The sequence below is a fragment of the Tetrao urogallus genome, assembly GCF_951394365.1.
Source record: "Tetrao urogallus genome assembly, chromosome: 5".
NCBI lineage: Eukaryota > Metazoa > Chordata > Aves > Galliformes > Phasianidae > Tetrao > Tetrao urogallus.
The window spans coordinates 32,374,588-32,387,338 of record NC_136818.1 but is presented as its reverse complement, the minus strand read 5'-3'; the positions used below and the strand labels follow the sequence as shown (position 1 = coordinate 32,387,338).

The 12,751-nt window shown below is 43.5% G+C and overlaps 1 protein-coding gene across 1 annotated transcript in view; it reads left to right on the top strand.

The window, feature by feature from the left end:
- IPMK (inositol polyphosphate multikinase) overlaps positions 1-11,900 on the top strand; it is a gene marked incomplete at both ends in the record, with an annotated part of 31,913 nt that extends 20,013 nt beyond the window's left edge. Inside the window, 3 exons of the mRNA XM_079535420.1 lie at positions 5,545-5,717; positions 10,239-10,320; positions 11,266-11,900. Of these exons, the coding sequence (XP_079391546.1) occupies positions 5,545-5,717; positions 10,239-10,320; positions 11,266-11,900 (890 nt within the window). The remainder of the gene's footprint in view (positions 1-5,544; positions 5,718-10,238; positions 10,321-11,265) is intronic.
- Positions 11,901-12,751: the final 851 nt, after the last annotated feature.

Sequence of the window (12,751 nt, the reverse complement as noted above, 5' to 3'; positions counted from 1 at the left end):
TGGATTTGGTCTTTAGGGCCATTCCAGTTTGCAATCCCCTGGCTGGATTTGGTCTTTGGGATCATTCCACTTTGCAGTCCTCTGGCTGGATTTGGTCTTTGGGATCATCCCTGTGGGCCGAGAGTGATGGGGCACGGCTGTTCACATGGCACGTTTCCTAATTAGCTGAACCTGATGCTGTGGCCCTAGAGCTGCTGCTTTGGTCTGGACCATGCTGGAGGGGTGGGCTGGGTGCCTGTTTGTGTCTGGTCAGTTTACCAGAGCCAGAGTCTGATAAACTGACTCTAGGAAGAAAAGGGATGGTCTAAAAGCAAGGCATTCAAACTGGGATCTGATGCCACATCTCATAAGGCATCTCCCATTGCCTTGCCATATAACAGAAAAACATTTTTTTTGGTAGGTTCATTGTTTAAGAGTGCTTCTGGTCATGCTGTTTTACTGCTTGGAGTGGAACAAAGTCCTGGTATCTGGTATTCTTCAAGGAAAGATGGATATTCTCAATGTGCATTTAAAATAGCAATATTTTTTTTCTGCTGTTCTTTCTTACACTGGGAAAGTGGAGCTTCAGGAACATACAGAAATAAAAGATGCCAGCAAGTCTATTTAAATGCAAACACACCAAAATTAGAAGCTGTGCTCCTTTACAGTGTAACTCTATCTTCTTTTGCATATGCTGTCCCTGATAGACTTGTTATCCAAAGACAGCAGTAAGTTGGCATCCAAAGGCACTGTCTGAACTGTGCAAAAAGAAGTGCAGTGAGGACTGTGGTAGCACCTAACGTGTTCTTGGCTCAAATTTGCCTTCACACTTTCATATTTGGCATGAACTCAAATAGCCTTACCAGAGCTATCTTTTTCCTGCCCTCCTAATTTTATATGTGTTGTGGAGCTCACTTAGTGTTCCCTCCAAGTTGCAAATTGCATTTTCTTACTCACAGTATGATCTTAAAATATTAAGTGTGGTCTAGCTGAGATATGGCAATTCAACACATCCCTAGTTTACACAGGGAATCATAGAATCATTAAGGTTGAAAAAGACCTCTAAGATCATCTAGTCCAACCATCTATCTATCACCACCAGGATTAAGTAGCACTGTGCGCCGTGGGGCCAGGCATCCCTGGAGGTGTTCAAGGCCAGGTTGGTTGGGCCCTGGGAAGCCTGGTCTGGTATTAAATGGAGAGGTTGGTGGCCCTGCCTGTGGCAGAGGGGTTGGAGATTCTTAATCCTTGAAGTCCCTTCCAACTCTGGCCCTTCTGTGATTCTGTGAAGCAGGAGCTACTGTGGGTGAGGTGGATTTATTTTCCTAGAGTGACATTTAGGTGGAAATGTGAGGAAGCTGTGCTATAAAATGTAGGTGGGTGGATGGAATTGCCATCTGAATGGGATTAAGTGCAAATCAGAAACTAGGAAGGGTGACCTCAACCCTTCATGAGATTCAGTTAGGGTTTGCTGACTGGCACAGAGCAAGAGCACGTACCCAAATATGCAGGAGGGTTCTGCTGCTTATTTTACTTCTGCTGAACTTCAGTCCTCTCTGCAGAAAAGGTGGAGTGATTCAAAACACTTATCAGTAGAAGCTTGTGAAAGTACTGTGCTGTTACGAAGGGACTATGTAGCTGGTGCTACTGCATGGGAGCCAGTGAGAGATGTATGATTGATGTATGATGACGTATGACTGTCTTTCCTGAAGTGAATCTAAAATTGAAGAGAGGCAATTGGATTTCAACTTTGGGTTTTGTGGCATTGTCGGCGTCTGGAATTTATTTATCAACAAGTGGAAGAGTTGAGAAGTTGTTTTAAAGATATGTAGGAGCATGTTATGCTTCTTGTATCTTCTGCTGAGAGTTCTGTCATTGCTGTGTACTTGTTGCTCCTGTGTATTCTTGTAAGCAGCTTCTTGTGGCTCACTGAGTGCTGGGCTATAGTTTCTGTTGCCAAAGCTGAGAACAGGGTAGATAAATAGCAAGCAACATCAAACTTTTCTCTCGTTGCTGAGAGCAACTGAAGCTTTTTCCTGCTTATTCGTATGTTTTGAGAGATGTCTTGTGAATTATGAAACGAAGGCAGATGCCTGGAGTTATTTTCTCACTTCTGACTCCAGCAATGGCTGAATGCTCCTGCACGTACGTACTGACGTCTGCAGTGCTTCGTGCCATGCATACTTTGTAAATTCTGGTGGTCTTTTGCTTTGTCTCCTTTGGGGCTGTAATAAATTATGTAAATAATATGTCAGACCACATCTTCCTGCCTCTCTGCACTGCAAAATTAGGAAGAGGGGAAGAGAAGCTCTGAGGAATGATTTGTTTAAATGCCTTGAAATATATCTTCAGGATTTTCTCCCAGAGCCTAGATCCTTATTATGAATTCTTTTTTCTGCTGAGGATTTTAATTTAACTTATTTTTGATAGCTTGAAACTTAATTCATTGGTACAAAGCATATCTGCATCAGAGATTTTTATCCACTTGTGCAGTAGAATGTTATTTTTCTTGGTGAATATATGATTTTCAGAAGCACTTTGAGCTGGTAGCATTCTACATAATTATATAAAAGAGCTGAAGTGCATGAAAAATAGGCAGTTTTCTTTTTAACAAGTGAGGAAGAGGAGCTCTCTGATTATCTCTACTCAGCTGCACGCTTGCTATAGACCTTGGGAAAGATAACTTGGCCTTAAGTTCTTGAAGAGCAGGTGAGCAATGAGCTTCCTTTACAAGAGGTGAAGCAACAGTACCCGTGTGTATCTGAATCTGTCCATATTTTAGCTCAGCCTTAGTATACTCCACAAGGTACTGTAGGGCTGTATCCAGAGCTGTGGTGTACCACAGTCTTGTAGATTTAGGGTTAGTTGACTGTAGATATCAAATGCAATGCAAAATAGAGCCCTTCCCACAAGACAGAAAGCTATTTAAGCATGGGGGTGTGCACTGAGCAGATAGAGCTGAATCCTAACTGAGCTAGCACCTAGCTAAAGATGAACCCTTGAATTATAATTCCAGCATATGTGCGAGAGAGGAGTCATTTCTGAATAATACGCAGGCTTTTCCAAGTAATCAGTATTTCCCAGGGTTAGTGTTAGCTCCAAAGTTATTTTAGTGCTTAATTTTTTAAAAATAGTCGTTATGTTTTTAGCAGCACTTAGGGGTATACTCTAGCTTAACAGCCCTGAGATGGAAGGAGGAATAAAAAGTTAAATATCTTGAGAGAGGCTGAATTTTGGTGCAGTGTGCTTAAAAAGAAGAATTTGGGCAAGTGGAGCTGATGACAAACTCCCGTGAGATTTTCCGTGTGCCTTTGCTGAAAGGAGCTCAATGGAAACACGTTTTGCAGGACTTTGTATACATGGACTTCAGGATTGATGAAACAGCATGGAGATAACCTGTGTCGTTTGTGGTAACCTACACTTCTTATAGTTTGATAAGTTTGAGTCTGGAGCAGCTCCCAGTGTAACGTCTGGAGTCAGAACAGAAGGGCTGCAGGCAGTTTGAGGTGTTCTTGTATCCCCTGCCCCTATCCCATGCCCTATCTCTGGCTCTGTGCTTTGGAGAGCTAAGTTCTGAAAACCTTGCATTTCATTTTGTTGCTGTTTCCTGAATTGATTTAGAGTGTTGGCACAGGTGTACTGGATCCAGTAATGCAAGTAATACGCAAAAAGGGCAGGTGTGAAGCATGATGCTTACATAAGTACAGTTCTAGTTGTAATAATGAAGAGGTGAGAGGTTGTATGGACACTCCTGCATTTCAGCAGTGGTTCTCATAAGCCTGAAAAAAGCATTGATGCTATCTGGCTGAATATGACCTGCACATTAAAATTTGGAATAGAAGAATTGTCCAGGTGATACAGTGCGCTCCCTGGCAGGGAGAGTATTGGTCTCCTGGCTCCTTAGGAGCATCTAATGAGCAAATGTTGTGTTTGTTTGCGGCCTGTGGCTACTGCAAGTTAAACCTGAGTTGTTTTGGCCTCTGTATCCCTGTGGTTACAGTTAACAGACCTGTTACATGGGTGAGCTGGTCAGTAACTAAGCTATTTGCTGTGGATATACATTGATTCTGTAGCCCTAAGGACGTGGAAAAGTAATGTAAGTCCAGGCAGTGAGTTAGTACAAGGCTGGGTTTTTACAATAGTGTATTGATTTAACTGAGTTTTTTGAGCATGGTTATACATTTAAAAACATGCTTAGTCCCATTTATAGACAGAGAAGTATCTAGGGATTAAATGGAATCTATTTCTCAGATTGATGTTTGTGTGCTTTGGGGAATTTGATCGTTTCATCATCATGATAATGGCGTAAAAATTGAAGCTCTAAATAGAACTTATTAAAGTAATAAACGCCAATTTCATTCATTATCCTGAAGGAGCTTCTGCCTACTGAGTGGGAATGGAACGTTGTTGGTTCCCTTTTTCTGGACTCCATCTTGTTTGTTACCTATCTGTACAGCTGTGAAATCAAAGCACTTTGTCCCTCTTTACTCTTTACATTTTAACAGCAGAGTTTCTGGCTTTCTTGTGTGATCCCATTTTAGATTATTCTAAAGGAATGGAGAAGAAGACAGTGTTCATGTGCATTCAGACCTCATTAATGCAGAAAACCCCCAACAACAATAACAAAAAGCTCATGGGATAGGCAGCACTGAAAAGAAAAATGGATGTTTCCGTAAAGTTTGTGGGTGATTAAAGCTGGCTTTCAGAAGCTGATATGAAGAAGGAGAAGGGCGTTGATGCTCTGTCTTCTCTTAGCACATGGGGTGTCCTGGCAATGGCTGGAGACCCATGCAAGCTTTCTGCCTGCAAATTGAATGCAGTCACTGGAGGAATTGGCTTTCCTGCTGTGCTTTGATAATCAGTGACATAAATCATGTTGGAAAACCTCTTACCCATGTTGGAGAAAAACATAAACCTGTTTGACCAGGTCTTCAGCACTGATTTAAGTCTTCAGGTGCTCGGAGGGATTGGGGGTTTTTGATTCTGCCTCCGCTCCCCCCCCCAGGGCCTGGGGAAATGGTTTAGAGGCAGCTAGGGTGTGAGGAGCATTCTCCTCAATAGGTGTGCTCTGAGGGGGGAGGAAAGAAGAAAAATGAGCGCATTTCTGCCTTTCCAGAGAGGCACTGTGGAACATTGGTTCTTTTTAAAATGACAAACAAAAAAATCAGGCAACCAGGGGGTTGAATTCTAGCCTTCTCACAAATAAAAAGAGATCACCATCTGTACTGCAGAGACTGTTTGTATGTGCTTGTTAATGTGATTTAAAATATGCTAATGGCTTAATAAAAGGTACTCATGAGTTTCATCCGGGCAGTAATTTGAATTTGAGTGCTAGGCTAGCACACTTAAATTATACGATATTTTCTGAACCAGAAGGCATTTAGGACTTAATGCTAACAGTCTGTGGCTGCCAGCGGCTGTGGCTTAGGCTGTGTTCGGAGGCAAGCCCTGACATCACACGAGTCCTTTGACTGTTCTCCCTGCTGCACAGAAACTCAGCAGAAACTATTTTGCTGCTTCTTTTGCTTTGACCCACCGCTAACCCAGGTTTTGTTTTTCCAACAGATACGTATCTGAAACTGGAAGACGTGACCCGTAAATTTAATAAGCCGTGCATAATGGATGTAAAAATAGGGCAGAAAAGTTATGATCCGTATGCTTCAGCAGAGAAGATCCAGCAGCAGGTCAGCAAGTACCCGCTGATGGAAGAGATTGGCTTCCTGGTACTCGGCATGAGGGTGAGAACTTGCTTTGGTTTCAAATTCAGCTTGTGCTCTGGCCTGTTGTCCAATACCAGATACAGCAGCTAGTTTACCTGGCAAGTGACAATATCTGGAGTTCTGTGTAAATAAAGTGTTACCTGAGTGTGTTGGTGGGAGCGACATCAAACGTCCTGCGAAGTATGTTTGAAAACACTGCTCTCCTTTATTGTAAATAGCTGCTTACATTCTGCACTGAGCAAAGCTTTGCATCCAAAGAAAACACCTTGGACGCAAGCAACAAATGTCAGCATGAGGTTACTGGGAGATGGTTGAGGACCCTTAGAGGCCCACAGTAACTCTGTTATGTTTCCTCGTGTTTTACATGTGAAGAATGATGAAGATTCAGTGTTTGTGTCTTGGCTGCTCTAAAGCTTAAACATAAAAGCTGTACAAAATGTTTTTGAGTTGGTAACACGGATGTGTTAATGTCAGTAATTAATTTCTGATGCAGTGCATTTGAAGTATTTTTTTTCTGCCTCAACTGACACAGGATAACTTTGGTTTTGACATTGAAACTAGATGACCATTATGGTCCTTTTCAACCCAGGCCATTCTGTGATTCTGTGACATGAGGTTTGTTGCTGTTCTCACATAGATGCAGCCAGGGCTTCTCGAGCTCTGCACCAGCAAAGAGAAATGGCTGAAGTCTTAGATAAGGCTCTGCATCACTCAGATAGCAACAGCACCTAGATTGCACCATTGTCTGAAATAATTCTAATATCTCTGTAATGTTTTTCAGTTAATTGCCTAGGCTCCCAGCCGTAACTCTGTCTTGAGATAAGCTTTTACAGCTATAAATTATAGTGGTCATGAATAGTAATTATGTAAGCCTATGAGAGAGAACGTGGGAGTCAAGTAAAAAACCAGTCCAACAGTTTAGATCGAGAGGAAAGGCTGAAGATTACAGCTTTGGATTTGGCTTATATCATTACATAACCTTCCTTATCACATCTGTACAGCAGCGTACTTCACGTTCCCTGTGTCTTCACATAAAATAAATGCTTGCATCTATGTTATTTGTGCTTGTAACTGTTGTTTGCAACGTGCTCATTTATTGGTAAGTCTGTCCTGTTGCAGCAAATTCATCTGATTCTCTTATTAAAACCCTCTTTATAATGATGATTTTCCCATGCACTGCAGTTTTCCATCCGGTGTTTAACTAGATGAGATTTGTCATGTGAATTTAGAACCAAATTGTGTGCTGAAGTCAGTTTCCAGAAAGATTTCAGAAGCTTCCTCCTCCCCTCACACAGCACTTAGCAAAGCGCGTGCTTGACAAACAAGGGCTTTTCTTTGCTTAGCTTGCCTCCTTCTGGTTGTGGGGTGCTCTCTGCCTGCTTGCTTTCCTTTTGCAAGATTCAGGCTATAATGTGAAAACCTTCCTGTCCAGGTGCTGTCTGCCCATCACAGTGTATGTGCTAGGTAAGGGATGCTGGTGTTTGCTGGACAGAATGTGGTGTAGCACAATCCAGAATGTAGAGATCTTAGTTGTAGTCTCTTCATTATTTTGAATATATGGGGTTACTTGTTATATTTCTATTTCAGAAAAGCTGTAAAGTGAGAGAGCCAGCAAAAATAAAATATAGAAAAGAAATGCAGTTACAGAATCACACACAGAATCACAGAATCACCCGGGTTGGAAGGGACCTCAAGGATCATGTAGTTCCAACCCCCCTGCCTAGCAGGGCCACCAAACATACACACTTAGATCAGGTTGCCCAGGACCCCGTCCAACCTGGCCTTGAACACGTCCAAGGACGGGGCATCCACAACCTCCCTGGGCAGCCCGTTCCAGGGCCTAACCACTCTCCTTGTAAAGAACTTCCCCCTAACATCCAACCTAAATCTTCCCTCCTTCAACTTGGATCCATTTCCCCTAGTCCTGCTATTGTCAGCCCTTTTGAAGAGTTTACTCCCCTCCTGGGTGTAGGTTCCCTTCAGGTATTGATAGGCTGCAATGAGGTCACCCCGCAGCCTTCTCTTCTCCAGGCTGAACAAGCCCAACTCCCTCAGCCTGTCCTCATAGGGGAGGTGCTCCAGCCCCCTGATCATCTTAGTCGCCCTCCTCTGGACCCTTTCCAAAATCTCCATGTCTTTCTTGTACTGAGGGCTCCACACCTGGACACAGTACTCCAGATGGGGCCTCACAAGAGCCGAGTAGAGAGGGACAATCACCTCCCTGTCCCTGCTGACCACCCCTCTCCTGATGGAGCCCAGGATCCCATTTGCCTTTCGAGCTGCCAGAGCGCACTGCTGGCTCATGTTAAGTCTCTCGTCCATCAGGACCCCCAGGTCCTTCTCTGCTGAGCTGCTCGCAAGGACCACTCCTCCCAGCCTGTACAGGTGCCTGGGGTTCTTCCGGCCCAAATGCAAAACCTTGCACTTTGCCGTGTTGAACCTCATTAGGTTCACCCGAGCCCAGCTTTCCAGCCTGTCGAGGTCCCTCTGAATGGCATCCCTTCCTTCCACCGTATCGACTGCACCACTCAGCTTGGTGTCGTCAGCAAACTTGCTGAGGGTGCACTCAATTCCCTCATCGATGTCATTGATAAAGATGTTATCTTTGTTTTTTAATGTGTGAGTCATAAAAACTGTCATGAAGAAAGATACAAGCAAAAATGTGTTAGTTTTTTGTTGTAATAAACACCATGTGGGGAAACAAGCCAAGTGCAGGTTGAGAAAGACCAAAAAGAATCTTCCTTGCTAGTTAATTACCAGGATTGCTCGACAAACTGCCTATACAGACTAACAACTAACAGGTAGAAAAAATTAACATGGTAACGTGCTGGATTCCAGTTGTGCTTATGCAGAAAACTCAGTTAAGTGCTTGTAGGCACATGGAGGAGCCCATGTGCTGCCCTCTTCTCTACTGGTGAGGATGTTCAGGGTCACGCAGGAGTTTTCTTGAAGGTGTTGCTTGGTGGGTCGCATAAAGAGTTTTCTTTGTCTCGTGCTGTGCAGTGAGACTTGTATGAATGCAGACCAAACATGTAATGAGCTATGGCAGGTGGACAAGAAATGTGATTTTCCTGTCTAATAGTTTCTTGGCTGCTGCTGAGGTTACAGATTTGAGTTACTTGACTTGTCATCGCTTTGACAGAAATGGGCTAGTGCAGGCAGTTGCAACAACAGGGATACAGAAAAAAAATGCTTTGAAGGCAAGCATCCTTTTGGGAAGGGTGAGCAGCAGATGAGCAGCAGTGACGATGTGAGTGAAGCACGGTGCAGCAAGAAGCTTAGCACCTCGTGAGCTGCTCAGCCTTCTCTCCTCCATCTCTGTGTTTGGGGGGTAGGTGAGGATCCAGAAGGGGCTGCACACTGAACTTGGGTTCCTGTTCTCTGCTTTCAGCACAGGGATGAAGGTATTGATGTTTCTGCATGGTTTTCCAGGAATGGCTCAGGCAGCCTCTTCTGTGCTGCTGAGAAAAGGCTTTGAGGGGAATGAGGAGACAGCTCTTTGCTTAATGTGGGGAATAGTTTCATCATTACTTAAATATGCTGTCCTTCAGTGCCGTCGTCCTGAAGAAAAAACTGCCTAAGAACTGCAACCAGGTCTCTGGGTAACCAGGGGTGTCTTGACTGCTTGCTTATTCATGAGATAGTTAAATATGTGCAATGTGGGGTTGGTAGTTTGTGCAGAGCGGGGTTTGGGGCCTGCGTTTTCATACTGGGGCTGTGTAGGGCTGGGTGGTCTGAGTGAGCGCCAGGCAGAAAGCTTCTGCCAGAGTTATTGCTGCCAATAGGAATTGTCTGCGCTCTCATAAACAAGTCAGTCTTCGGCGTGGCTGGCTGGCACGCCTCTACAATGGAAATTATTTTGGGTAGAGAGAAAATGTGTCTCTGCGGAAAGCACTTTTGAATTAAGTTGTTAAGCTTGTGCAATTCCTGATATGGACAAAGCTGTGCCCGTGTGAGCTGCCTTCCTGCCAGGCAAGTAGCAAGCACTGGGTGCTGCCATGCTTTACTTCGTGTAACCTCACTCACACCCTGAGCTCTCATTGCACATGTGCCTCGTGTTGCTGGGCCCTCCTGGGCACATCACAGCATTGCTTGCTGTTTTACTGTTGCAGTATATGTTTCTATAGTTTTAAGAACTGAAAAACACTAGCAGTGAGTTCCTCTGAGTGTGCTCAGTCTGACTGATGGAATCCTTGTAGTAACACTGCTAGGAACATGGTGGTTTCAGGTCTTAGCATTGATTTGCAAGGCATGTGCTGTGCAAATTGCTTCCTGCTATGAACAGGTTGATCTGTTTTTAGCCGATACAATGGTGTCTTTCTGATGCCAGAAAATATGAAAGTTGTAGCTTAAAACCCCAAGATGTGCAGCGATGTTGTGCAGAGCACTAGAGGGCAGTGCTGACTTACCTAAGTAGCTGTTCAGCTACCGGAGGGATGGATGGGGCCAGAAAGCATCACCTGTGTGAGAGGTGTCTCCTAGCTCTGCAGAAAACCATGGTTGCTCTGAAGTACATAATTGCCTTTTTGTTCCCTGCAGGTTTACCATGTCTCTTCTGACAGCTACGAGACGCAAAACCAGCACTACGGGAGGAGCTTGACAAAGGAAACAGTGAAGGATGGTAAGGGAGTGTGTGTGCCAGAATTTAGTACTCTTGGCTATTATTGTTGTGATTTTAGAACTGTATGTAAAAGTAGTCTGTGTGCCCCCATGGTAAAAATCCCGCTCTCTCCTGTCCCAGATGGGTCTGAGGCTGCCTCCTCTATCCCTTGAATCAATTGCTGTTGACTCAAAGTTAAGTTGGCAGTTGGCTGTAACAGCTGTGTGTCTCAAAGGAATTTTGTCATCACATGCCTTTTACTACTGATAAGGGAGTAGTTGTGGTAGAATAGAACTTCCTTGCAGGTTTGAGGTTTGATAGTGTAATGAGGTAGAAATCCCTTAGAGGCATTTATGTTTTTAATTTGCTTTGTATTATCTCTGATTGTATTCTGTGAATAAACGCTGTCTTTTAGATTAAAAATACATCTTTCTCTGACCTCCTCAGTTAAATCTGTCCTTACGTTGCTCAAGACTAACAAGAAATAAAAGTGCTGCCCTCATATGGCTGTTTAGTGATAAATATTTCCCGCTAGTCATTAACTGGCATCTGGGACAGAAGGAAAACAGACAAGCCCTTAGAGCTGGTACTGACTTGTCAGTTCTGCCACTCACGATAAACAAACTGCTTCAGCTTGTTTATCCCTGAAGAGTTCAGTGGGTCCCTGCCCATCACAGCTGGGTTACTTGCTTTAAATGACATGAGGAGCAGGAACCTTGTTTATCTGCAGTTTGGTACATTGATTCGCTGGATTCCTGTGCAATCCAACACCAACCTGTATTTCTGTAAGGTGTACTGAAGGTACCTGAGTTCTTCGGTTTGGTTCTGATTTGTTTAGTAATTGTGCTTGAAACTCAACACTGCCTTTTTTTCATAGGAGAGTTATTCTTATCCTCAGATGTTGAACAGCATTTGATTTCTTTTCCAGAGATGAAAATAATCCTCAAAAATGTCTATTTCTTGTAGGCGTCTCCAAGTTCTTCCACAACGGGTACTGCTTGAGAAAAGATGCAATCGCTGCCAGCATTCAGAAGATTGAAAAGATTTTGAAGTGGTTTGAGGGCCAAAAGCAGCTCAACTTCTATGCGAGCTCCTTGCTGTTTGTTTATGAGGGCTCAAGTCAGGCCCCAAGCGTGCGGCTGAGCGACGTCACCTTGGCAGAGAAGAGAGGAGTGCCCAGAGGACTGTTATCAGGTGGAGACATACTGGAGTATAATAACAATATTCATGTCATAACTTCTACAGAGAATGGAAAAATTGAGGCCTCTGTCAGTAAAGGCTTGTCCAAATTTTATGCACTTCACAAAAAGGCATACTCAAAGAGGCACCACAGCCAGATCTCTCTAAAAGTTGAAAGCTTGGAACAAGACAACATGTGGAAAAGCAGCACTTGCATTGCACAGGAGCATCTGAATGGGAACGTTATACCGCAACTGGAAAAAGTTTTCTGTCATATGCCAGCAGAGATCAAGGAAAGTGCAAACGTGGAAGTCCGAATGATAGATTTTGCTCACGTGTTTCCCAGCAACACAAAGGATGAGGGCTACGTTTATGGTTTGAAAAATTTAATCACAGTACTTAAAAATATTTTGGATAACTAGATTCTTTGCTATGGTTTTTACTGGGGGCCAATGATAAAGAAGAGCAACAACGTGAAGAATTTCTGCACTTGTAATGCTGTATAACTGGGTTTGTATTGTTCTACTATATCTAATTTGTCTTTGTACTTTTGGTAGAAGGGTTTAACTTTTTATAATCTCACTCAGGAAAATAAATGATAGTGAACCGGGGAGTGTGAAAGGGTGAAGATACTTGTGATTGATCAGGATAGTAAATTAGCAGGGTGAAGTGTGTGTGGTTGGCTTAAATCCAAGCAGCACTATTGTACAATAGGCAGGGGTTGTGTTAGTTCCCATATGGACTTGAACTTAGATAACGTTTTCCCACTTAGCCTTGACACTGAGCCATATCTCCATTAACAGGTCTTTAAAAAACAGACTGAAAACTGTGCAGTACAGGACTGACATCCTCAGTACTGCCCTCTTGTGTTTACTACATTGGAATAACTGGAGTTAACCCTACTTGGAGAGAAATCCCATTTAGATTCAGTTGTCTGACCCAGGAACCAGCGTATCCAAAAGCATTTCTGGATGTAGCAGGTGGTAGTGCTGTGCTTTTGCACTGCTGTGGGTGCTTCCCCTTCTGGTGGCTGTTTGTAGCTGATGGTCATTGCAGACAAGCTGCAGAGTTATTTGTGTGAGGTGCTAAGAAAATGCTGGACTAAACTGTGGTAACAGGCTTAAGCTGCACAACTGCTAGAGAGACTTTGTTTTGAGAAAGGGTGAAGGAAAAAAAAAAAAAGAAATGAATGTGAGATATTCCAGGAGATAATTTGGTTTAGGAGAGAAAGTCTATCTATTAATGGAGTGTGTGATGTTGCAACTAAGGGAAA